General features: G+C 42.3%; 1 protein-coding gene across 7 annotated transcripts in view; it reads left to right on the top strand.

The window, feature by feature from the left end:
• Positions 1–25,664, top strand: part of LOC139566939 (transmembrane protein 131-like) — a 124,186-nt gene that overhangs the window by 78,426 nt on the left and 20,096 nt on the right. Inside the window, exons 8-20 of one of the 7 annotated variants that reach the window (XM_071388318.1) lie at positions 2,067–2,144; positions 3,562–3,742; positions 5,911–5,969; positions 6,091–6,214; positions 15,195–15,300; positions 15,541–15,685; positions 16,033–16,206; positions 18,497–18,566; positions 18,668–18,785; positions 19,012–19,081; positions 19,353–19,462; positions 19,859–19,928; positions 25,533–25,645. In XM_071388318.1, the coding sequence (XP_071244419.1) occupies positions 2,067–2,144; positions 3,562–3,742; positions 5,911–5,969; positions 6,091–6,214; positions 15,195–15,300; positions 15,541–15,685; positions 16,033–16,206; positions 18,497–18,566; positions 18,668–18,785; positions 19,012–19,081; positions 19,353–19,462; positions 19,859–19,928; positions 25,533–25,645 (1,418 nt within the window). The remainder of the gene's footprint in view (positions 1–2,066; positions 2,145–3,561; positions 3,743–5,910; positions 5,970–6,090; positions 6,215–15,194; positions 15,301–15,540; positions 15,686–16,032; positions 16,207–18,496; positions 18,567–18,667; positions 18,786–19,011; positions 19,082–19,352; positions 19,463–19,858; positions 19,929–25,532; positions 25,646–25,664) is intronic. The other 6 variants (XM_071388320.1, XM_071388319.1, XM_071388325.1 and 3 more) reach the window with 6 other exon arrangements.

A 25,664-nucleotide genomic window follows, 5' to 3' on the forward strand; every position in this document is an offset into this window, starting at 1 on the left:
GTATAAATACTGTTACCTAAGTCTAAGGTCTTGACTAGTGAATACTTGTGTTATAATAGTGTCAAAGAGATCTGCCATGTAGTCGGGATAACCTACAGGTCATAATAATAAATCAATTAATCCGTTTTGAATTTATAAATCCCTTTTTACATCAACAGTTGTCACAAAGAACAACCCAGTCCAGAACCACAAAGGCCTTAGGGTCCAATGACTGAGATGGCAATTATGCTGTTCATGTACAGTTGAAGTCGGAAGTTTACATACACTTAGGTTGGAGTCATTAAAACTCGTTTTTCAACCACTCCACAAATTTCTTGTTGACAAACTATAGTTTTGGCAAGTCGGTTAGGACATCTACTTTGTGCATGACACAAGTAATTTTTCCAACAATTGTTTACAGACAGATTATTTCACTTTTAATTTACTGTATCACAATTCCAGTGAGTCAGAAGTTTACATACACTAAGTTGACTGTACCTTTAAACAGCATGGAAAATTCCAGAAAATGATGTCATGGCTTTAGAAGCTTCTGATAGGCTAATTCTCAGAAAATGAATTGTAGACCTTGCAAGTCTGGTTCATCCTTGGGAGCAATTTCCAAACGCCTGAAGGTACCACGTTCATCTGTACAAAGAATAGTACGCAAGTACAAACACCATGGGACCACGCAGCCGTCATACCGCTCAGGAAGGAGACACGTTCCTTCTCCTATAGATGAACGTACTTCGTTGCGAAAAGTGGAAATCAATCCCAGAACAACAGCAAAGGACCTTGTGAAGATGCTGGAAGAAACAGGGTCAAAAGTATCTATATCCACCGTAAAACGAGTCCTATATCGACATAACCTGAAAGGCCGCTCAGCAAGGAAGAAGCCACTGCTCTAAAACCGACATAAAAAAGCCAGACTACGGTTTGTAAGTGCACATGGGGACAAAGATCGTACTTTTTGGAGAAATGTCCTCTGGTCTTATGAAACAAAAATAGAACTGTTTGGCCGTAATGACCATCGTTATGTTTGGAGGAAAAAGGGGGAGGCTTGCAAGCCGAAGAACACCATCCCAACCGTGAAGCACGGGGGTGGCAGCATCATGTTGTGGGGGTGCTTTGCTGCAGGAGGGACTGGTGCACTTCACAAAATAGATGGCATCATGAGGGAGGAACATTATGTGGATATATTGAAGCAACATCTCAAGACATCAGTCAGGAAGTTAAATCTTTGTCGCAAATGGATCTTCCAAATGGACAAGACCCCAAGCATACTTCCAAAGTTGTGGCAAAATGGCTTAAGGACAACAAAGTCAAGGTATTGGAGTGGCCATCACAAAGCCCTGACCTCAATCCTATAGAAGATTTGTGGGCAGACCTGAAAAAGCATGTTCGAGCAAGGAGGCCTACAAACCTGACTCAGTTACAACAGCTCTGTCAGAAGGAATGGGCCAAAATTCACCAAACTTATTGTGGGAAGCTTGTGGAAGGCTACCTGAAACGTTTCACCCAAGTTAAACAATTTAATGGCAATGCTACAAAATACTAATTGAGTGTATGTAAACTTCTGACCCACTGGGAATGTGATGAAAGAAATAAAAGCTGAAATAAGTAATTCTCTCTACTATTATTCTGACATTTCACATTCTTAAAATGAAGTGGTGATCCTAACTGACCTAAGACAGGGAATTTTTACTAGGATTAAATGTCAGAAATTGTGAAAAACTGAGTTGAAATGTATTTGGCTGAGGTGTATGTAAACTTCCGACTTCAACTGTATGTTACCAATGTTTTGCTTAATATAACCTCACATAATTTGTTTAGTTTGTTAATTATGCTACACATGCCTGTATTTATTTATTCACTAGTCCTGTTAGACTTTCATCTAAAAGAGTGGTGGATGTAATTTTTATATTTAATCTGGATTAATTCAACTGTCTCTTTAATTTATTTAGTCTAATCAACATGACTTTTCAAGCTGTTTGTCTCATCAAAGAGCATTGGGATGAAGGCTGAGTTATCAACCTCTTGATTGTATATTTCTGCCATTGGATCTTTGTTCTCTGTTTTTGCTTTTAAAGGACGATTCTTCCAACATCACTATCCTGGGGCTACTGCTGGAGTGCAGTTTACCCAAGAGCATATACAGCCAGCCGCAGGTACTGGGCATCTCATCACTTTTTAAAACCGCCCCCTTTTCACTATAATGTCGCCAATATGCAAATTGTATATAATTATTATTTTTAACAGACCAAAATATGCTTTACATTAGTTAAAAATGTACACCAGACAAAAATCTAAACAATGCCAAACTCAACAGATATGCATGTGTATGACCACTATATTTTCGAGACGAACTATTTGCGTTTTAAAGGGCAAAACGTTTAAATTGCAAAGTCCTTATTCCATGCTAACTAAGAATAGCTTTGCATTTTCATAGCACTTATGCCCGTTTACTATTTATTTTATTATTTTTTCCAACTATTGTCAACATGAGTGCTGAATACTCCTTAACTGTGTGTACTCACTGTCTTGTTGGCTTCACGATAATCACAAGGGTTATTCTCCTGTAGTCAGTTATAAGACCTATGTTACGTGAATTGTGGCTGTAAAGTTTACTGCAGAATCATTGCTCATGATGAAATTGTTTGAAAGATTGTGTACAGGACTATTGAGTGAGCTGCAGTGTTGTGATATCTGACTGCAGTCTGGTTCCTCAAGAAGCCCCAAGGACAGTGAGACCACTTGCTAGGCACATAATTGCTTTCTCACGAGACTGTTAATTGGCCGGGAGCTTCCCTAAACACAGGTTGCGCAATTACCACCATGACGCAAGCCCCACCCACCACTCTATCTCCCAAACCTAACCCAACATTATGTTTGTTCATAATGACTTGTGAATAATACTAGTATGGTATAGCCTGGTCCCAGATCTGTTTGTGAAGTATAGCCAACTACTATGGTCAGTGGGGATAAGTACTAATATGGCGTTTTCAAGAAGTGGCCGGTAGTCTGTGTGTATCTGTTGTATCCACAGGGGCTTGGTGTTTGTTATTGTAGGCCGAGGCCCTGTGGGGTCTAGCCAGGGATAGCGAGCTGTCTGTTTCTTAAGTCCAGGCCTGAGTCACTCCTCCTCCTAAGACGACAACGCCTGGTTTGCGCCGAGCTCAGATGCCTCAGATGCTGATCTTGTCAGGTTAAGGGATGTTTAGTGGGTTGGGTTAGGTACAGTACAGAGGGACTGGAGAGAAGCAGGTTGATGCCCATAGTTTTACCTCTAGCTGGCTATGTATATACTGTGTGTGTGTGTGTGTGTGTGTGTACAAGCATGCACACACACTCTTAGTATTCTCCCACTCTTCATCGCTTCCTCTTTTCCTTTTCTTACACAATTTTACTAATTTGTCTCTCACCCTGTCCCCCTTTCTTGCCCCCCAAACTCTCTCCACATTCCACTAATCGCTCCTTCTACACGCCTCTTCATTCTCTCTTTGCTCTATTCAACCAACCCCCTCCCCCTTTCTCCCTCCTTGCTCCCTCTGCGTAACTGGTATGCCTTTCCTGCCGTATCCCCAGGGGTCGTGCTTCCAGAGCGTTGAGGACAACGCCGCCGGGGTGGAGCAGGGACTCAACCTCCAGATCAGGCTGTCGGAGCACACAGAACGTCCCGCTGACCTGGACAAGCTCAAGCCCTACGTCATCGAGCACATCCTGGTCCTGTTGGTTGCCCCAGCGACGGGCCGCTGCTCCGCCAACGGTGGGTGTTGGGGACTAGGGGACTCGTTTTTGGGGGTGGAGGTGGGGTAAGGCATGAGAGCTATAGGAATAACTTTAAATATTTTAGGATGTTGGTAGATTTCAATAGAGAATGTTGGTGTTCTGCGGGTTTAGGGACCTCTGCACCCGCCTAAAGAAAAATCTGGGAGAAACACTGATTAGGATTTGGGAGTCTTACCACTTACCATTGAGCATATTTTTTGTATTTTATTTAACGTTTATTTAACTAGGCAAGTCAGTTAAGAACAAATTTGTATTTATAATGATGGCCTACACTGGCCAAACCCGGATGTTGCTGGGCCAATTGTTCGCCGCCCTATGGGACTCCCAATCATGGCCGGTTGTGATACAGCCTGGATTCGAACCATAGTGTCTATAGTGACTCCTCAAGCACTGAGATGCAGTGACACCTAGTCAGTTGTACAACTGAATGCATTCAACTGTTCAACTGTACAACTGAAATGTGTCTAATGCATTTAACCCAACCCCCCTGAATCAAAGTGGTGCGGGGGGCTGCCATAATCGACATCCACGTCTTTGGTGCCCAGGGAACAGTGGGTTAACTGCCTTACTCAGGCACAGAACGACTGATTTTTACCATGTCAGCTCGGGGATTTGATCCAGCAACCTTTCGGTTACTGGCCCAACGCTCTAACCACTAGGCTACCTGCCTTAGACCGCTACGCTTCTCGGGAGCCAAGCTAGTTGTAGAATCAAACATGTCCTTCCCCAAATTCTCATCTTAACCATTAAAGGGGAAACGGCAAAACTGATCTTCGATCAGCCCATAGGTGCAAGTTCATCCTGTATCCTCATCACCATCATACCCCATATTACATACACAGGGCCATTAGCACAAGACCAGACTATACTGTGTAGAATGGACTACATCTCCCTGCTCGAAGATCCCAATCACACCAGGCATGTAGCCTATAGATTGATGGTAGATTAACAAAAGTTTTGTCCCAAATGGCACCCTATTCCCTACATAGTCCACTTCTTTTTACCAGGACCCATAGGGCTCTGGTCAAAAGTGGTGCACTATGTAGGGAATTGGGTGCCATTTGGGATGCAGATTTGTTTACAGTTTGGACATGGGAGATTAGATGTTCTTTCCTGGTTCTTCTGTCCACTGACTCTACATCATAAACAACTAAGGGATGTTTTCCTGGCTTTCTCCATTTACATTTTAATCTAATAGTAGATTTACACTAGGGTCTGTTTCCCGGACCCAGATTAAGTGGCCCTATATGCACTATGGCTGTAAAGTCAACCTTTTCATGTGTGAAAGAAAACATGCATTATTTGACATTAAAATGCTTTTCGGAAATTAACATTAGATAGAACATTTTATTTCTGTGAAACAGTACTAAAACGGGGAACTTGGTGACCTCTAGTGAACGGTTGGTCATTCATTGGTTTGCCAATACAACGCAATCGATGGAGGTGAAGCGTGATCGGTAGCACAGGCACTTTTCATCCACAGTCTCACTTGCAGAGAAACCTGAGGTTGAAAGGAATTGCCAGAGCCAAGGAAATCAGCCCCGAAGTGTCAACTCAGCGCTTTCACCCACCAAACTGCTGCAATGCTGCTGTAGGCTAGAGCACTCCGTTTTTATGATCGCGGCATATTGTAAATGTAATCACCTCCTTTCACTTAATGCTACTGTGCAGGTCAAACCAAAGTAGCACCGCTTTCACCTAGTGAGTAACATTAGATATCATTTTAAGTTAATTGCCACAGTCATCTGACCTTATATGAGGAGTTATATCAGTCAATTTTTGTCTTGTGTACAACCGATGTGATTGGCATGCATGAATGGGATTGATGAGGCATTTACCTTCTACCTTGGAATGGGCATCATAGAGCATCAGCATTACACGCTTAGATTATGTGCATGGAGTATAGTCACAGTACCTAAAAGGATTAGCTCTCAATCATGTCAAGTAGCCCTGAAGATTGCTTTGTTATTGACCGTCTGTCTAAATGTGGATGCATCCATTTTGTGTGCCTAGTGACACCTACAGGCGACAGAGCGAAGTGCAATTTTCAGTGTTTTGTTGGGCAGCAATACAGTATTTATTTGATTCTGTCATTAATGTTGATAACATGTCATTAACCTATTATGTCTTAATTGTATCCTACAGGAGAGTCAAAAATTGGAATTTGTATGTTGAATTCAGGAGGAAAGAAACTTTATGTGAAGGTAAGTTTCTGTGCAAACTCATGCAGAGTACTCAAATGGACTCTATTTCATATGTATTCTGTATTACCCATGCATGAGTTTATATTGTATCAAACAGCAGTTTTGTTCTTTTTTTTCTTAGGAAATGCAGTTGTTATCCAAAGTGGACAGCACTCTGGTGTTCAGCCCAACCCTGCTGAGAGCATCAGCGACAAACTTCACACAAGTGGCTACGCTAGCCTGCAGAGGTACATTTAAATGGCAAGGTAGAGAAATAATGGGTCTATTTGCCACTTGTGGTAATAATGTGGATGTCTTAAAAGTAAAGGAAGTTGCGAACTGTTCCTGATATATCATCATCAAATTATTCCCAAGCACCTGCAACAACCAAACTCAGCTGTGTGAGATATTTTGCTAATGAGTTGATAGCATGTGTGTATATTTAAGCAATAAGGCCCAAGGAGTTGTAGTACAGTGCCTTCAGAAAGTATTCATACCCCTTGACTTATTCTACATTTTGTTTTTACAGCCTGAATTTCAAATGGATTTGTGCTTTTTTTTTTCACCCATCCTATGCACATACATCATAATGACAAAGTGAAAACATGTTTCTAGACAACTTTGCAAAGTTGTTGAAAATGAAATACAGAAATATAATTTACGTAAGTATGCACAACCCTGAGTCAATACTTTGTAGAAACACCTTTCACAGTGATTACAGCTGTGAGTCTTTCTGGGTAAGTCTCTAAGAGGTTTCCACACCTGCCCATTATTCTTTTCAAATTTCTAGACAACCATTTCCAGATCTTGCCATAGATTTTCAAGTAGATTTAAGTCAAAACTGTAACTCGGACACTAAGGAACATTCTCTGTCTTCTTGGTAAGCAACTCCATTGTATATTTTGCCTTGTGTTTTAGGTTATTATCCTGCTGAAAGGTGAATTAATCTCCCATGGTTTGGTGGAAAGCAGACTGAACCAGGTTTTCCTCTAGGGTTTGGCCTGTGCTTAGCTCCCATTACATTTATTTTTTATCCTGAAAAACTCTCCAGTCTTTAGAGATTACAAGTATACCCATAACATGATGCAGCCAACACTATGCTTGAAAATCTGTAGAGTGGTACACAGTACTAATGTATTGGATTTGCCCCAAACATAACACTTTGTATTCAGGACAAAAAGTTAATTGCTTTGACATATTTTTTTGCACTATTACATTAGTGCCTTGTTGCAAACAGGATGCATGTTTGAATATTTGTATTCACAGCTTTTCACTTTGTCAATTAGGTTAGTATTGTGGAGTAACTGCAATGTTGTTGATCCATCCTTAGTTTTCTCCTATTACAACCATTAAACTCTGTTTTAAAGTCACCATAGAGTACCACAGTATGAGTCATAATACCCATAAAACCTAGTGGTCTAACAGGGAAATGGTTCCAATCGTTTTTCCACCATACATTTTTCCCATAGGGGATTTTTAGAAACACTTAAAATAAGGGCTGAGTTTCATGTAGGCCTACCCTGACGTGATGTTTTCATAACCGTGTAAATCTCTCTAGGGCAAGGTGACTTTGATCAATATATTCGCCTGTATTTACTCCCCAAAATGAAATGCTAATGTGGCTATCATTAAGAACAAAAAATACCATAATGATCTAGACAAGACTGCCGAATCGAGGCAAAGGTTAGAATCTGGATTAGCTATCTGTTTACCAAATGTATTAATGAATTAATTAGCAACATTTCTTTAAATGGAGAATTCTGTAAATTGACACAATACATGTTAGCAACGGTGTCAGCTAGAGATGACATGCAGGAGCTTGCAGGGATTTGTAGTGTAGCATGACGTCTACTTTGAGGATAATTAGCATTTAGAATCTGAGAGTAAATAGAGCCAAATATATTAATAAGTCACCTTGTCTGAGAGAGATTTACGTGGTTATGAAAACATCTCACCAGGGTAAGCCTACATGAAACACAGCCCTTATTTTAAGTGTTTCTAAAATCCCCTATGGGAAATATGAATGGCGGAAGAAACGATTGGAACCATTTCCCTGTTTGACCGCTAGGTTTTATTGGTGTTATGACACCTCCACTGTGCCTGAGTGGTTTCCTTCCTCTCTGGCAACTGAGTTAGGAAGGACGCCTGTATCTTTGTAGTGACTGGGTGTAATGATACACCATCCAAAGTGTAATGAATAATTTAGCCATGGTCAAAGGGATATTCAATGTCTGCTTAAAAAAAAATATATGTTTTACCCTTTTACCAATAGGTTCTCTTCTTTGAGAGACATTGGAAAACATCCCTGGTCTTTGTGGTTGAATCTGTGTTTGAAATGTACTGCTCGACTGAGGGATAATTGTAGGTGGGGTGTACAGAGATGAGGTAGTCATTCAAAAATCATGTTAAACTATTATTGCACACAGATTGAGTCCATGCAACTTATTATGTGACTTGTTAAGCAAATATTTACTCCCGAACTTGATTAGGCATGCCATAACAAAGGGATTGAATACTTATTGAGTCAAGACAATATAATTTTTTATTAATGTGTAAAACTTGCAAAACACATAATTCCATTTTGATATTATGGGATATTGTGCGTAGGCCAGTGTCAACAAATCTCCATTTAATCCATTTTAAATTGTGGCTGTAATACCACAAAATGTGGAAAAAGGTGAGGGGTGTGAATACTTCCTGAAGACTGTTTCTGAAGACTGTTGGGTTATGTGTCCTGTATATGGCCAAAATGCCATGGATATAAGGGCTGTTCTTACGTACGACGCAACGCGGAGTGCCTGGACACAGCCCTTAGCCGTGGTATATTGGCCATGTACCACAAACCCCCGAGGTGCCTTACTGCTATTATAAACTGTTTACTAACATAATTAGAACCGTAAACGAGTTATTTTTGCATCATTCAGGCAATCAGTATCCAAGACCAAAACTATTTGTGTGTGTGTATCTACAGTGCCTTCAGAAAGTATTCATACCCCTTGACTTATTCCACATTTTGTTGTTGCAGCCTAAATTCAAAATGGATTAAATATATTTTTCCCTCACCCATCTACACAAAATTCCCCATAATGAGAAAGTGAAAACATGTTTTTAGAAATGTACAAAAAAAGAATACTGAAATATCAAATTTACATAAATGTTCACACAAATGTGCTACAGTGTAGCTATTCTCTCCGCAAGGCAATCAAACAGGCTAAGTCCCAGTACAGAGACAAAATCGAGTCGCAATTCAACAGCTCAGACACAAGAGGTATGTGGCAGGGTCTACAGTCAATCACGGATTACAAAAAGAAAACCAGCCCCGTCGCGGACCAGGATGTCTTGCTCCCAGACAGGCTAAACAACTTTTTTGCCCGCTTTGAGGACAATACAGTGCCACTGACACGGCCCCCTACCAAAACCTGCGGGCTCTCCTTCACTGCAGCCGAGGTGAGTAAAACATTTAAACGTGTTAACCCTCGCAAGGCTGCAGGCCCAGACGGCATTCCCAGCCGCGTCCTCAGAGCATGCGCAGACCAGCTGGCTGGTGTGTTTACGGACATATTCAATCAATCCTTATCCCAGTCTGCTGTTCCCACATGCTTCAAGAGGGCCACCATTGTTCCTGTTCCCAAGAAAGCTAAGGTAACTGAGCTAAACGACTACCGCCCCGTAGCACTCACTTCCGTCATCATGAAGTGCTTTGAGAGACTAGTCAAGGACCATATCACCTCCACCCTACCGGACACCCTAGACCCACTCCAATTTGCTTACCGACCCAATAGGTCCACAGACGACGCAATCGCAACCACACTGCACACTGCCCTAACCCATCTGGACAAGAGGAATACCCATGTGAGAATGCTGTTCATCGATTACAGCTCAGCATTTAACACCATAGTACCCTCCAAACTCGTCATCAAGCTCGAGACCCTGGGTCTCGACCCCGCCCTGTGCAACTGGGTCCTGGACTTCCTGACGGGCCGCCCCCAGGTGGTGAGGGTAGGTAACAACATCTCCACCCCGCTGATCCTCAACACTGGGGCCCCACAAGGGTGCGTTCTGAGCCCTCTCCTGTACTCCCTGTTCACCCACGACTGCGTGGCCATGCACGCCTCCAACTCAATCATCAAGTTTGCGGATGACACTACAGTGGTAGGCTTGATTACCAACAACGACGAGACGGCCTACAGGGAGGAGGTGAGGGCCCTCGGAGTGTGGTGTCAGGAAAATAACCTCACACTCAACGTCAACAAAACAAAGGAGATGATTGTGGACTTCAGGAAACAGCAGAGGGAGCACCCCCCTATCCACATCGACGGGTCAGTAGTGGAGAAGGTGGAAAGTTTTAAGTTCCTCGGTGTACACATCACGGACAAACTGAATTGGTCCACCCACACAGACAGCGTCGTGAAGAAGGCGCAGCAGCGCCTCTTCAACCTCAGGAGGCTGAAGAAATTCGGCTTGTCACCAAAAGCACTCACAAACTTCTACAGATGCACAATCGAGAGCATCCTGTCGGGCTGTATCACCGCCTGGTACGGCAACTGCTCCGCCCACAACCGTAAGGCTCTCCAGAGGGTAGTGAGGTCTGCAGAACGCATCACCGGGGGCAAACTACCTGCCCTCCAGGACACCTACACCACCCGATGTCACAGGAAGGCCATAAAGATCATCAAGGACAACAACCACCCAAGCCACTGCCTGTTCACCCCGCTATCATCCAGAAGGCGAGGTCAGTACAGGTGCATCAAAGCAGGGACCGAGAGACTGAAAAACAGCTTCTATCTCAAGGCCATCAGACTGTTAAACAGCCACCACTAACATTTAGCGGCCGCTGCCAACATACTGACTCAACTCCAGCCACTTTAAAAATGGGAATTGATGGAAATTATGTAAAAATGTACCACTAGCCACTTTAAACAATGCCACTTAATATAATGTTTACATACCCTACATTACCCATCTCATATGTATATACTGTACTCTATATCATCTACTGCATCTTGCCATCTTTATGTAATACATGTACCACTAGCCACTTTAAACTATGCCACTTTATGTTTACATACCCTACAGTACTCATCTCATATGTATATACCGTACTCTATACCATCTACTGCATCTTGCCTATGCCGTTCTGTACCACCACTCATTCATATATCTTTATGTACATATTCTTTATCCCTTTACACTTGTGTGTGTATAAGGTAGTAGTTGTGGAATTGTAGGTTAGATTACTTGTTGGTTATTACTGCATTGTCGGAACTAGAAGCACAAGCATTTCGCTACACTCGCATTAACATCTGCTAACCATGTGTATGTGACTAATAAAATTTGATTTGATTTGATTTGATTTGGCACTCCAAATTGAGCTCAGGTGCATCCAATTTCATTTTATCATCCTTGAGATGTCACTACAACATGATTGGAGTCCACCTGTGGCCAATTCAATTGTTTGGAAATGATTTAGAAAGAAACACACCTGTCTATAATAGATCGCACAGTTGACAGTAGCCTTGTATACCATATAGCTGGGTATTTGGAAATGGCCACAGGATGGTTTTTCAATACCGTTAACTAGTTCTTTCAAGTTTTTTTATTCATTTGCATATTTGTAGCTTCTTTTTATGTAAATACCTGCAGTCAACTTGTGCAATATGTTAGATCGCATTTTCCATTTCACCTGTCACATAATCTTTTATTATGAAGCTTTCCGGTAGTCCTCAGTCACGTGGTGTTTGTTTACAAGCACACAATGACGAGAGACCGGTGCCTTGTGAGTCACTCACAGTTGTGCAGCACGCGCCAGGTCATCTAGTTACAGTTTGGAATTCGCAACTAAATGTTTGCCAGCTAGATATCGTATATAAAATGTTCGCTATGCACTCATTAGCATTTAGTTAGCATTCTCTATGGGATTTTACATGTACTTGTTAGCATTGCTAACCTTTGGGTTTACAAATAGCACCCTTGTGTTCAGTGCCGGTATTACTGAATATCCAGGCATGGCACAAGGTTGGTATGACAATCTGGATATCACCCAAGCCTAGTTGACAGTGCATGCCAGAGCAGAAACTATACAATGAAGTCCAAGATCGTAGATCTCCGAGAGAATTGTCATCAGACCACAGAATCTTTTGCCTTCTTTTCAGTATTTCACGTGACTTTTTGCAAACTCGAGGCATGCTGTCATGTGCCGTTTTCTCAGGAGTGGCTTCCGTCTGGCCACTCTTCCAGAAAGCCTAGATTAGTGAAGTGCTGTAAAGACCTTCTGGCATATTCTCCCATCTCAGCCAAGGAACTCTGTAGTTCATTCGGGTTCTTGGTCACCAAGGACTTTCTTGCCCGGTTGCTCACACGGCCAGCTGTAGGCAGAGTCTGGGTAGTTCCATATTTTTTCAGTTTCTCAATGATGGAGACCACACTCTAGAAATTATTTTCTGTCCTTCTCCAGATATATACGCCTAATGACAAAAAGGGAGCTGTTTGGCCTGGGTGCAAAGCGCTACGTCTGGAGAAAACCAGGCACAGCTCATCACTCGTCTCACCATCCCGTCCGTGAATCATGGTGGTAGCAGCATCATGCTAAGGGGATGCTTTTCAGCGGCAGGGAATGGGAGACTGATAAGGATAGAGGGGACAATGAATGGAGCCAAATACAGGCAAATCCTGAATGAGAACCTGCTTCAGAGTGCAAATGACCTTGGACTGGGGCGAAGATTTACGTTCCAACAGGACAATGACCCCAAGCATACAGCTAAAGCAACGCTGGAATGGCTTCAGAACAAGAATGTGAAAGTCCTTCAGTGACACAGCCAAAGCCCAGATTTGAATCACATTGAAAATCTGGGGAAAGACTTGAAGATTGCTGTTCACCTCCATTCCCCATCTTCAAAAAATCTGCAAGGAAGAATGGGAGAAAATCCCAGAATCCAGATATGTAAAGCTGATACAGACATACCCAAGACGACTCAAAGCTGTAATCAAATAGAATTGTATTATTCACATGCGCCGAATACAACAGGTGTAGACCTTACGGTGAAATGCTTTCTTACGAGCCCTTAACCTACAATGCAGTTTAAAAAAATATCGATAAGAATAAGAAATAAATGTAACAAGTAATTGAAGAGCAGCAGTAAAATAACAATAGCAAGACTATATACAAGGAGGTACCGGTACAGAGTCGTCAATGTGCGGGGGCACCGGTTAGTTGAGGTAATATGTACATGTAGGTAGAGTTATTAAAGTAACTATGCATAGATGATAACAACAGAGAGTAGCAGAGGTGTAAAGGGGGGGGGGGGGTGCAAATAGTCTGGGTAGCCATTTGATTAGGTGTTCAGGAGTCTTATAGCTTGGAGGTAGAAGCTGTTAAGAAGCCTCTTGGACCTAGACTTGGTGCTCCGGTACCGCTTGCTGTGCGGTAGCAGAGAGAACAGTCTATGACTAGGGTGGCTGGAGTCTTTGACAATTTCTAGGGCCTTCCTCTGACACCGCCTGGTATAAAGGTCCTGGATGGCAGGGCACTTGCCATACCAGGCAGTGATGCAACCAGTCAGGATGCTATCGATGGTGCAGCTGATCTTGGTCCTGTATTGAAGCTTTGCCTGAATGATGGTTCGTCAGAGGGCATAGCGGGGTTAGAATCCTGCTCCTTGAAAGCGCAAGCTCTAGTCTTTAGCTCAGTGCGGATGTTGCCTGTAATCCATGGCTTCTGGTTGGGGTATGTACGTACAGTCACTGTGGGGACAACGTCATCGATGCACTTATTGATGAAGCCAATGACTGATGTGGTGTACTCCTCAATGCCATCAGAAGAATCCCAGAACATGTTCCAGTCTGTGCTAGCAAAACAGTCCTGTAGCTTAGCATCTGCTTCATCTGACCACTTTTTAATTGATCTTGTCACTGGTGCTTCCTGCTTAAATTTTTGCTTGTAAGCAGGAATCAGGAGGATATTATTATTGTCAGGTTTGCTAAATGGAGTGCGAGGGAAAGCTTTGTACGCGTCTCTGTGTGTGGAGTAAAGGTGCTCCAGAGTATTTTTCCCTCTGGTTGCACATTTAACAAGCTGATAGAAATTTGGTCAAATGGATCTAAGTTTCCCTGCGTTAAAGTTCCCGGCTACTAAGAGCGCTACCTCTGGGTGAGCGTTTTCTTGTTTGCTTATGGCGGAATACAGCTCCTTCAATGCTGTCTTAGTGCCAGCCTCAGTCTGTGGTGGTATATAATCAGCTACAAAAAATACAGATGAAAACTCTCTAGGTAGATAGTGGGGTCTACAGCTTATCATGAGATACTCTACTGAACAATAGCTCGAGACTTCCTTAGATATCGTGCACCAGCTGTTATTTACAAAAATACACAGTCCACCACCCCTTGTCTTAACAGATGCTGCTGTTCTATCCTGCCGGTACAGCGTATAACCAGTATGTTGATAGTGTTGTCGTTCAGCCACGACTCCGTGAAGCATAAGTTTTGAATGTCCTGTTGGTAGTTTAATCTTCTGCGTAGGTCATCGATTTTATTCTCCAAAGATTGCACGTTTGCTAGCAGAATGGAAGGAAGTGAGGGTTTATTCAATCGCCTACAAATTCTCAGAAGGCTGCCTGCCCTCTGGCCCTTTTTCTCTGCCTCCTCTTCATGCAAATCACGGCGATCTGGGCCTGTTCCCGAGAAAGCAGTATATAATTTGCGTCGGGCTCGTCAGACTCGTTAAAGGGGAAAAAAGGATTCTGGTGGTGAGTAATCTCAGTCCTAATGTCCAGAAGTTATTTTCGGTCATAAAAGACGGTAGCGGCAACATTGTGTACAAAATAAGTAAAAAATAAGTTACAAACAACGCAAATAAACGAACAAAAACACAATCGGTTGGGAACACGTAGAATGTCAGCCTTCTTCTCCATTTTACATTTTAATTGCCGCCAACGGTGCGTATACGAAGTATTGACTCATGGGTGTGAATACTTATGTAAAAGAGATTTCTGTATTTCATTTTCAATACATTTGCAAAGATCTCTATAAACAAAAACATATATTTAATACATTTTGGCTGTAACACAATATGTAGTAAGTCAAGAGGTATGAATACTTTCTGAAGGCACATTATATATTTATGCCACTCTAGATATGTATTTAGCTGCTATCACTATGAAAAATACAACTGTCCTGTATTAGCTGGAACGTAACTGCTATCTACTGAGAGGAACCTCCTACTTTAAAATCCAATGTTATGACTGTGTTCAGCAGGGTCTCTGCCAGGTCAGGGTAGAAGATGCTCCAGTCATATTAGCCTACAGGTCCTGGGGAATCACACAGTGAACACTTTCCCTGGCTTCCACAGCACACACAGGTAAGACCATACAGATACTCTGCTCAAATGGAGCTTTCAATTGTATTTTCTGCCCTCAAGGTGTGTTAGACAACTTGTATGTTCTGTTTTCAGTTTGTATTTACAAAGTATCAAATCCAGATAACAAAAAATCACTAGAAAATGTAGTGAATGTGTGTTATGTTATCAACACAATTTAAGAGACAGAGTGCCTCTCACTCCTATAGACCACATGTCAATGGTTGTCCCTCCCCTCGCTAGGGGGTTGGAGCTGTCTAGTCTCTTCCAGGTGAGACAGAGGCAGAAAGGGGCAGACCACGTGGACCTGTGGCTGACCAACACCCTCCACTTCCCCCTCACCGTCCAGGATGCCATCCTCTCCCCGGAGTCCCAGGGCTTACTCAAGGTAGGGGGGGTGGTATTTTTTTGTAGCTGCGCTGAGCATCTCAGAAGATAGCTATATCATACAAATGTGGTTCCATGAATTCCGTTGAGATTTCTATGAAGTCGACCAGAAGGTCAACTCAATAGAAGTTCAGCCCGAAAGCTATGTGCAAAAGAAGTTGCCTTTGTTTTTTTTTAATACAGATTGGTACAGGCACACAACTCAGCCTCTCAACATTTCACAGGCCTGGTTTCTCAGGTTGAAATCAGTCTCTAGTTAAAATATGAGAGAATGAGATCTGCGTAGTTACAGTTGAATGTCCTAATATCGGTATGTCCGTGCTGACCGTCTGTCCCCCGTGCGTCAAGGTGGTCAACTTCAGCGGGGCGGTGTCAGTGCCCCAGGGTGGCTGCTGGCGGCTCCTCTCCCTGCAGCTCCTCAACAGGAGCCTGCCCCTAAACCTACTCTCCACCCTCTCCCTGACCACTGATTTGTGTCTGACCCTGAAACTACCCCTCCACTTTCACTCCACCCTGGCCAAGGTAATACTACCAATGACGCCAGTTTGCATACACATAATGTACACTCCACCCTGGCCAAGGTAATACTCCAAATGACTGTGCATACACACTCCTCCATACTCTCGATAGACCAGCATTTCTTAAGAAAGGAGTGAACGTTTTTGCCCTAGCACTATATGCCTGATTCCATTAATCAAAGGATTGATGATGAGTTCATTCGTGTAATCAGGTGGGTAGTGCTAGGCCAAAAACGAAGATGTGCACCACTTTGGGACTCCAGGATCAGGGCCTGTGTCCACAAAGATTAGGATCTAGGATCAGTTTTGCCTTTTGGGTCATAATGAACAAGATTATATGGACAGATCCTAGATCAGCACTCATACTCTGAGATGCCTTGTGGATACAGGCCCCGGACTGAGAATCACTGCCATAGACAACTGTCTATTGCATACTACTACAGTCCCGAATGACCACACTTTACATTATTACTGTACATTGTTCTGATCTATATACTAATGTTTAACATCTGCTCACTCACACCTTTGTTCTGATATACTACAGTACAGTGTGTGTGTATATATATGTGTATACAGTGCATTCGGAAAGTATTCAGACCTCTTCACTTTTTCCAAATGTTGTTAAATTACAGCCTTATTCAAAAATGTAGATGTTTCTACAACTTGATTGGAGTCCACCTGTGGTAAATTAAATTCATTGGACATGATTTGGATAGGCACACACTTGTCTATATAAGGTCCCACAGTTGAAAGTGCATGTCAAAGCAAAAACCTAGCCATGGGGTCGAAGGAATTTTCTGTAGAGCTCCGAGACAGGATTGTGTCGAGACACATATCTGGGGAAGGGTACCAAAAAGTCCCCAAGAACACAGTGGCCTCCATCATTCTTAAATTGAAGAAGTTTGGAACCAACAAGACTCTTCCTAGAGCTGGCCGCCCGGCCAAACTGAGCAATCGGGGGCGAAGGGCCTTGGTCAGGGAGGTGACCAAGAACCCGATAGTCACTCTGACAGAGCTCCAGTTCCTCTGAAGATGGGAGAATCTTCCAGAAGGACAACCATCTCTGCAGTACTCTACCAATCAGGCCTTTATGGCAGAGTGGCCAGATTGAAGCCACTCCGCTTGGAGTTTGCAAAAAGACACCTAAATGATTCTCAGACCATGAGAATCAAGATTCTCTGGTCTGATGAAACCAAGATTGAACTCTTTGGCCTGAATGCCAAGCGTCACGTCTGGAGGAAACCTGGCACCATTTACATTTACATTTAAGTCATTTAGCTGACGCTCTTATCCAGAGCGACTTACAAATTGGAAAGTTCATACATATTCATCCTGGTCCCCCCGTGGGGAATGAACCCACAACCCTGGCGTTGCAAGCGCCATGCTCTACCAACTGAGCCACACGGGACCACGGTGAAGCATGGTGGTGGCAGCATCATGCTGTGGGTATGTTTTTCAGCGACAGGGACTGGGAGAGACTAGTCAGGATCGAGGGGAAGATGAACGGAACAAAGTACAGAGTTCCTTGATGAAAACCTTCCAACAGGTTCACCTTCCAACAGGACAACGACCCTAAGCACACAGCCGAGACGACGCAGGATAATCTTCGGGACAAGTCTCTGAATGTCCTTGAGTGGCCCAGCCAGAGCCCGGTCTTGAACCCGATCGAACATCTTTGACCTGAAAATAGCTGTGCAGGGACGCTTCCCATCCAACCGGACAGAGCTTTAGAGGATCTGCAGAGAAGAATGGGAGTAACTCCCCAAATTCAGGTGTGACCAAGCTTGTAGCGTCATACCCAAGAAGATTCAAGGCTGTAATCGCTGCCTAAGGTGCTTCAACAAAGTACTGAGTAAAGGGTCTGAATACTTATGTAAATGTGATATTTCATTTTTAAAACAATTATACGTTTGCAAAAATGTCTAAAAACCTGTTTTTGCTTTATTATTCAGTATTATGTGTAGTTTGAGGGGGAAAAAATGATTTAATCAATTTAAGAATAAGATTGTATCGTAACAAAATGTGGAAGAAGTCAAGCGGTCTGAATACTTTCCGAATACAGTGTGTGTGTGTGTGTGTGTGTCTTTATCTATCTGTCTTTATGTATCTATCGAGATACATAGATATACACTCTTCCCTTCCATTCACTTTCATTAGTATACTCTTCCTGCACATCCACTCCACTCTGTAGAGGGAATCTCTCTTTTCAAGCTGACAGTCAAACGGAATAATATTGATATGGCATTCGTCCAGCCAAAAATAACTGGGTGTGTGTTTGTGTGTTCCCTCTCCAGCAGGGTGATGTTGTGTTTGAAGCGGATGGGGAGTGTGGCCGACCATGTCCTCTCAGACTGTCAGAATCAGGTGAGACGTGTGCACTCGCTTGTGGCGTGCATGCATGAGTCATTGGTCTCTGCTGTGTTTGACTGATATGTGTGCGGGTTGTGTTGTATGGGTGCTTCCAGGTCGTGTCCAGTGGCAGCGCTCTCTCCTCCCAGACTCCTCCTCCTGGATGCTGGACAGCAGACTGGCCTCGGAGCTCTGCGCTCGCTGGCAAATCCGCAAAGACCAGCTGCCCTGCAGGTGAGACACACGATTGTTCACTTCACTCCTTTACTCTATGTCTAGTCACTCCTACACATACACACACGTATGAGGGCGGGTGGGCCACACACACACACCACTTTTCACTTCACTCAGTCACTTATACATTATCTAGACACTATAACACGTATCACTTATAATGACGTTGGGCCACACACACACACACAATACACTTACAGGTCCTATTTTCTTCTGTTTGCTGAAGGTGGCCCAGACTACCAGCGGAGACCTCGTCCCCTCTAGACTTTGGTGCTGTCCCTGTCAATGAAAGCAAGGTAACAAAACATGTTTTTATCACACACTAATAGTTGAATAGCTCTGTGGTACATAAAGTCACCATTTCACCTGCAGCAGTTTGAGTATTTCTGATATTTGTAATAAAATTTAAAAAATTTACTCTACAATCTGCACTTTTAACATTAGTATGCTTTTCCATTACGCTGTTTGTGTAATGCAATGTCTTGTTATGTTATGTGTCAGCTGTGAGCCATGGAAACCAAATGTCAATGTACAATACATCTTTTGAACTTTGAACTTTTCCCCCAGGTTAAGCTGCTGACTCTGAAAAACCCCTCCTCCTCTGTGGTCTGTGTGGAGATCAGAGCCCTCTCCCTGTACCCGGCCCCCCTGGAAGCCCTTGACCTCCTCACCAAATGGTACGAACCCAAGAACACCTTCCCTCACCATTAGTTGCACAGAAGATGCACTCCCTTGGGTGCGTTTCAATAGTTTATAGTGGCTTCCTGTCCTTGTCTCCTTTCATTCATCTGCACTGAAGTGAAACAACTGGACCATATTACTTTCACCCATCCTATGTTTTGAGATCCGTGCAGATGAAAGGAATGGAAAGTCACTTCAGACTATTGTAACAAATTCCTTCGCATTAGTTTCCCACTCCTTAAAGGGACAGTTCACGCAAACGTTAGTTGATTTTAGACAGAACTGCCCCTTTAACATTGCAGTTTCGTACCAGTTAGCTCTGAGCGTCCCTTGTAGGTGTTATTGATGAGGCGTCTCACTGTTTGGCCACTTACTCTCCCCTGTTTCTCCAGGTTCAACATCAGCCCCCTCTCTGTCAATATCAGCACTAAGGAGTTCACTCTGCTGCCTGCAGAGCACAAGGTAAGGATGTTGTGTATTCTGGGAAATGTAGTTTGTTGTCTGTTCCACTGTCTGACTATGGAACTAGGGCTGCTGTAATGTATTAGGTGTAGGGTAGGAATGGGAGTCCATACAGTAGAGTATAGCAATATTATTTTTGCTGATTTTATATATAAATTGCTAGGTACTATGGTTCTTCCTTTAAAAGTTGCATCATACTGCAGCACACCTTGCTGGCTGCTGCAGAATTCTATGGCACGTTATTGCCATTAATGCTAGTTAGTGCTAGTTTGACCACCAGGGGGCATCTTTGAGAAGCGTTTGACAGTTTTTGATATGGGCTGTACTAGAGAACCTTTTTTTTGTAAGAACAAAGTATATTGGATTGATTTGAAGAAACTTAGCTTAATTAATTTGATTAATATTATGGTGTTTCTATTTCAAGAAAATGAAACCCTCAGGGTTTCCGTTAGGAAAATATGGCGCTGTACAACGTGGTTTTACCCGTGGTTGTGGAGCTGGGGGGGAAGTGCAACTAAAATGTAGCTGAGATGTACTGTACAGTAGTTGAAATAAACATCTGCATTTTGAAAGTCTTCTTTATTGTTATTTTATTAACGAAAGCATAAAGATGTTGATGAACAGATACTGTGTAAAACTTTATAGTACTTAAGTTGGGGGGGTTTTCACACCTACAGTAGCCGGGCTATTAAACTAATCGTTAGATAACAAATCGACTCTCGGAAATAATTAACACGCGTTACTGTCTGTGTGTTTCGATCCTCTCGCTCTCTCTCACACGCACTTGCTGTCTTGACCTCTGAATACTCGGCTATGAAAAGCCAACTGACATCTACTCCTAAGGTGCTGACCGGTTGCACCCTCTATAACCACTGTTTATATTATTTCCAGTAGGGATGGACAGCTGGAGGCATTTTATTTTTCACAAGCGTAGCAGGCTGTGAATTCTGCAAACAAGCCAACCTAACTAAGAAATACATTTAGCTGGTTGCCATGGTGAATAATCCAATAATAATTGGTTGGACACATAAAAGGAAACATCAAAGAGTTTACCGGAATCTCTAAAGGAAAATACTGGCAGATCAATACAGGTCAATAAATTACAGTAGTAGATCAAATTAAATTTAGAGGATTCTAAATTAATATCTAAGGGGCTTTTATACAATTATAATGCAGGGTTAATAATAAATGAATATATTTGTAGGGGTTTATGCATTTTTTGGTTGGGGCAAATCTGGTTTTAGAGTACTTAAGCATCGAATACATTGCAAGTTTGACCATTTTGGCCTTTAGGCTAAACTTTACAATAGGACTCAACTCTGACTGACCGCAACATCTACAGTGGTACAAATATATTATTGAATTCGATTTTTTAAATGCTTATTAAGTAGTCTTGCTTGTCTCAGAGCAGAGCGAAACGGTGCTGAAATAGTTGACCACACGCGGGTAGGCTATTGCTTCAAATCCTGTTGTAACAATTGGATGACTTTGGGTGTTTCAGTAAGCAACAATTGTTTGCCTTCATTAGCCGACTTTATTCTTAAAAGAACTCCAGCACAGAGAAGAAGAGAAAGGAGCCTTAAATAATTTAACAATAAAGTGATTGAATTCACAAATGCATTTGACTGTATTTAATATTGGCCATCAACCAAAAACACACCGTGGTAGATATATGTTATTGAATTCGATAAAAAATGCATATGTTTATTAGTCTACTGTGCAGTCTGACAAGTAAACATGGGAAAGTGCCTAATTCCTTACATAAGGGAGAGCAGGCCATGTCCAGACTTTCTCGTGACCTCAAGTACTCTGTCTTTAATGCTTTTTCGGGTTGCATCAGTCATGGACAGAAACTTCTGAGACACACTATTAATGAATAAAAACACAGCATCTTGTTTACATAGTCTATTGTAACCACAATGTCACAAATCATTTGTGTCTGCCTTTCCAATTACTTTTAGAGTTTGGGATTTACAAATGTACGCTTTTCATGTCATTTTTTGTTAGGGCAAATATGGTCTGTTATATAATTAAGACTTTTATATAATTATAATGCAGGGTTAATAATAATAAATGCTTTATTATCCAAATGTTTAAATTGCGTATGGGTGACGGAGAGAAACAAAATGGTGCGCCTTGGGACCCAAAAGCATAGTCAGTGCTCTAACTTTGTTTGAGGTCATGAGGCTGACAGTCAAAACATTTCTTTATTAAAGACTATCAGAAAAAATGTTGGTACTTATTTATTTTGATCCAAAGCCATGAATGAGGGAGTCACTCAGCTTTATGTAGGTGCCGAGGCTATATGACTGCGCCATCAACTTGATTATTTAGCAGACATCGCTTGCTGCTTATATTCAATCATCACATATATCTTAAGAATATCATGGAATATAATTGAACATTTTAATTTCTCTTAGAATAAAGAGCTCCAGACCACTGCTGGGGGGGGGGGGGGGGGGGTAGAACACTGATTATGCTTTTGGGTCCCAAGGCCTAATGTGTCTCTACCTGAATGAATGGGTGATGTAAACCAAATAGACACTGATAATTGTGTACGACTTCAAAATGCAATTTCAATGAACTGAATGATGAGGATGAAGAAGGTGAATGAATTTAGAATAAGAGTGTAAGAATTGCAATTCCTCTGTCTTGCACACACACCCGAAAAAATACACATATTTTTTGGGTTCTATTTGGTCAGAAGAAGCTGTAACTGGACTGTAGCATATTACTTACTAAAACTGTTGTTACACTAAGGTTTTTATTCTAAGAGAAATGAAAATGTTCAATTATATTCCATGGTATTCTGAAGATATCATGGCGGCTTCTATCTTCAATATGCTTTATTATCCCAATGTTTAAAATGCGTGTGGGGGACCTCATGCAACCGCAAAATGTCTGATAAAGCCTATCCTGTACAGTATTTCTTCATCAACATCTTTATGCTTTCGTTAATAAAATAATGATAAACATTGCATTTTGAAAGAGTATTTTTATTTCGTTATGGATCCATAACGAATTACTATGGGAATAAATATCAGCTAAATAGTTGGGAAGAGATTTTCGATGTACCATTCCATGGCACATGGTTTATGAATTGACACGCAATTTTCCGTTCCTCCTGAAAGCCCTAATCTGCTCACTTAAATTAATAGAGATCCTGGTCGTGGTGCTATTAGCAGGACAATAGACACTTCAACCTTTACAAAAGGATAGCTTGGCTAGGTGTAAATATTTTTTTTCTTAAGTTGTAAATTTATTTTATTTATTTATTTATTTAAAAAATTAAAATTAAAAAAAACTTTTTCTCCCCAATTTCGTGGTATCCAATTGGTAGTTACAGTCTTATCTCATCGCTGCAACTCCCGTACAGTCCGCAACTGGCTGCCAGTCCTCAACTGGCAGCTTCATTAAATAGTACCCGCAAAACACCAGTCTCAACGTCAACAGTGAAGAGGCGACTCCGGAATGCTGGCCTTCTCGGCAGAGTTGCAAAGAAAAAGCCGTATCTCAGACTGGCCAATAGAATAAAAGATTAAGATGGGCAAAAGAACACAGACACTACTGGACAGAGGGAATCTGCCTAGAAGGCCAGCATCCCGGAGTCGCCTCTTCACTCTTACTATTTAATGAAGCTGTCAGTTGAGGACTTGTGAGGCGTCTGTTTTTCAAACTAGACACTATTATGTACTTGTCCTCTTGCTCAGTTGTGCACCAGGGCCTCTGGGTGCAACCGGTCAGCACCTTAGGGGTAAATGCCAGTTGTCTTTTCATAGTTGAGCATTCAGAGGTCAAGACAGCGTGTGTGTATGAGAGAGAGAGATTCGAAACACACACAGTAACACGTGGAATATAGCATTAAGACTGTGCATTTAATTATTTAGATTTTAGAACTTTATTTAACCAGGAAATATGCAGATCACCTCCTATTACCCTTCTCAGAGTTTTAAGAATTGTGTGTGTTCAATTATTTGTGGCATTTAAAGCATATTGAAGATAGAAGCAATAGGATTTGAAGCAATAGCCTACTCGCGTGTAGTCAACTATTTCAGCACCGTTTCGCACTGCTATGAAACAACATGGGGACTGGTCTTGATACATCAATGAGATTTTGTTTTCCACTGAATCTCCGTTTGGGTATTGGTTAGACTACAATTAGGGTGTGGAAATATTAGGATTATTTTGCTCTTGGTACTGTAGCCTACTCCAGACTGGAGGAACTCTGGAGCTCTTTCAGAGTGACCATCGGGCCCTTCTCCCCCGATTGCTCAGTTTGGCCGGGCGGACAGCTCTAGGAAGGATCTTGGTGGTTCCATACTTCCATTTAAGAGTGATGAGGCCACCTTCAATGCTGTATCATTTTTGGTACCCTTCCCCAGATCTGTGCCTCAACACAATCCTGTCTTGGAGCTCTACGGACAATTCCTTCAACCTCATTGCTTGGTTTTTGCTCTGACATGCACTGTCAACTGTGGGACCTTATATAGACAGGTGTGTGCCTTTCCAAATCATGTCCAATCAATTGAATTTACCACAGGTGGACTCCAATCAAGTTGTAGAAACATCTCAAGGGATGATCAATGGAAACTTATGTAAAAATAAAACATATTTGAAAAATGTTCTAAAAACCTGTTTTTGCTTTGTCATTATGGGTTATTGTGTGTAGTTTGATGAGAAAAATAATTTGATCAATTTTAGAATACGGCTGTGACGTAACAAAATGTGGAAAAGGGGAAGGGGTCTGAATTCTTTCCAAATGCACTGTACAGTATTGTGTATCCCGATAATATCGTATCGTGAGGTCCCTGGCAATTTCAAGCCCTCCTGTAGGGTGATGTTGCCCCTAGATGCTGATCTTGGGTCAGTTTCGCATTTCCTCCATTAATGGTTAAGGTTAGGATTGATGGAGGGGAAGCTGATCCTAGATTTGTACCTAGGGGAAACTTCACCCCATAGCATTGGATTACAATGAAATGACAGGACATGTTTGCTCCTCCCAAGTGTGGTATTTCATTGACCTATGGTGGATCGCTAGCTAAGTCAAAAGCCTTGCAGCAAACATTGAGCGGACATTCGCTGTCTTTTTATTGCATTATTCTTTGGTCCTTATTGCATTTTGATAAATGTGTTTAAGTAATTCCTTTCTTTTGACACTCCAGCTCAGATTTTTTTAATCCACTCCTAGGGAATCCAGGTTAGTCCTGGGCTAGCATAAATATGTGATCCTCCTGGGGGTCCCTCCCCCCCCCCAGGAATGGATTGAGAAACACTGCTCTAGTTATGGGAAACCAATGCAGTCTTTAATCATTGGCCTCTCACCTGGTGTCCCAGGTCTGAATCGGTTCATGATTAGTAGAGAATGAAAGCCAGGGGCCGTATGTATCAAGCGTCTCAGGCCTTTTAGATCAAAATTAATAAGGTTTTATGGACAGGCAAGACCTGATCCTAGATCAGCACTCTTGAAATGCCTGATACAGACAAACCCAGAAGTGTTTCAGCTGTCCAGGAGACCGCAGTTGAATAATATTTGCTATATAAAGTATGCTATGCAGTGATATATGAACCATTTCCACTAACCCTCGCCCTCTGTGTTGTCTACAGGGGGGTGAGGGAGTCCTGCGTCTCCTCCTCCAGCCGTGGGAGAGCAGGGAGGTGGCCGTGGTGTTCACCCCCTCCGAACACAAACCCACCACCACCACCATCCTACTCCTCAGGTACACTATGATTGACACC

The sequence above is a fragment of the Salvelinus alpinus genome, chromosome 39 (genome assembly GCF_045679555.1).
Source record: "Salvelinus alpinus chromosome 39, SLU_Salpinus.1, whole genome shotgun sequence".
NCBI classification, from domain to species: domain Eukaryota; kingdom Metazoa; phylum Chordata; class Actinopteri; order Salmoniformes; family Salmonidae; genus Salvelinus; species Salvelinus alpinus.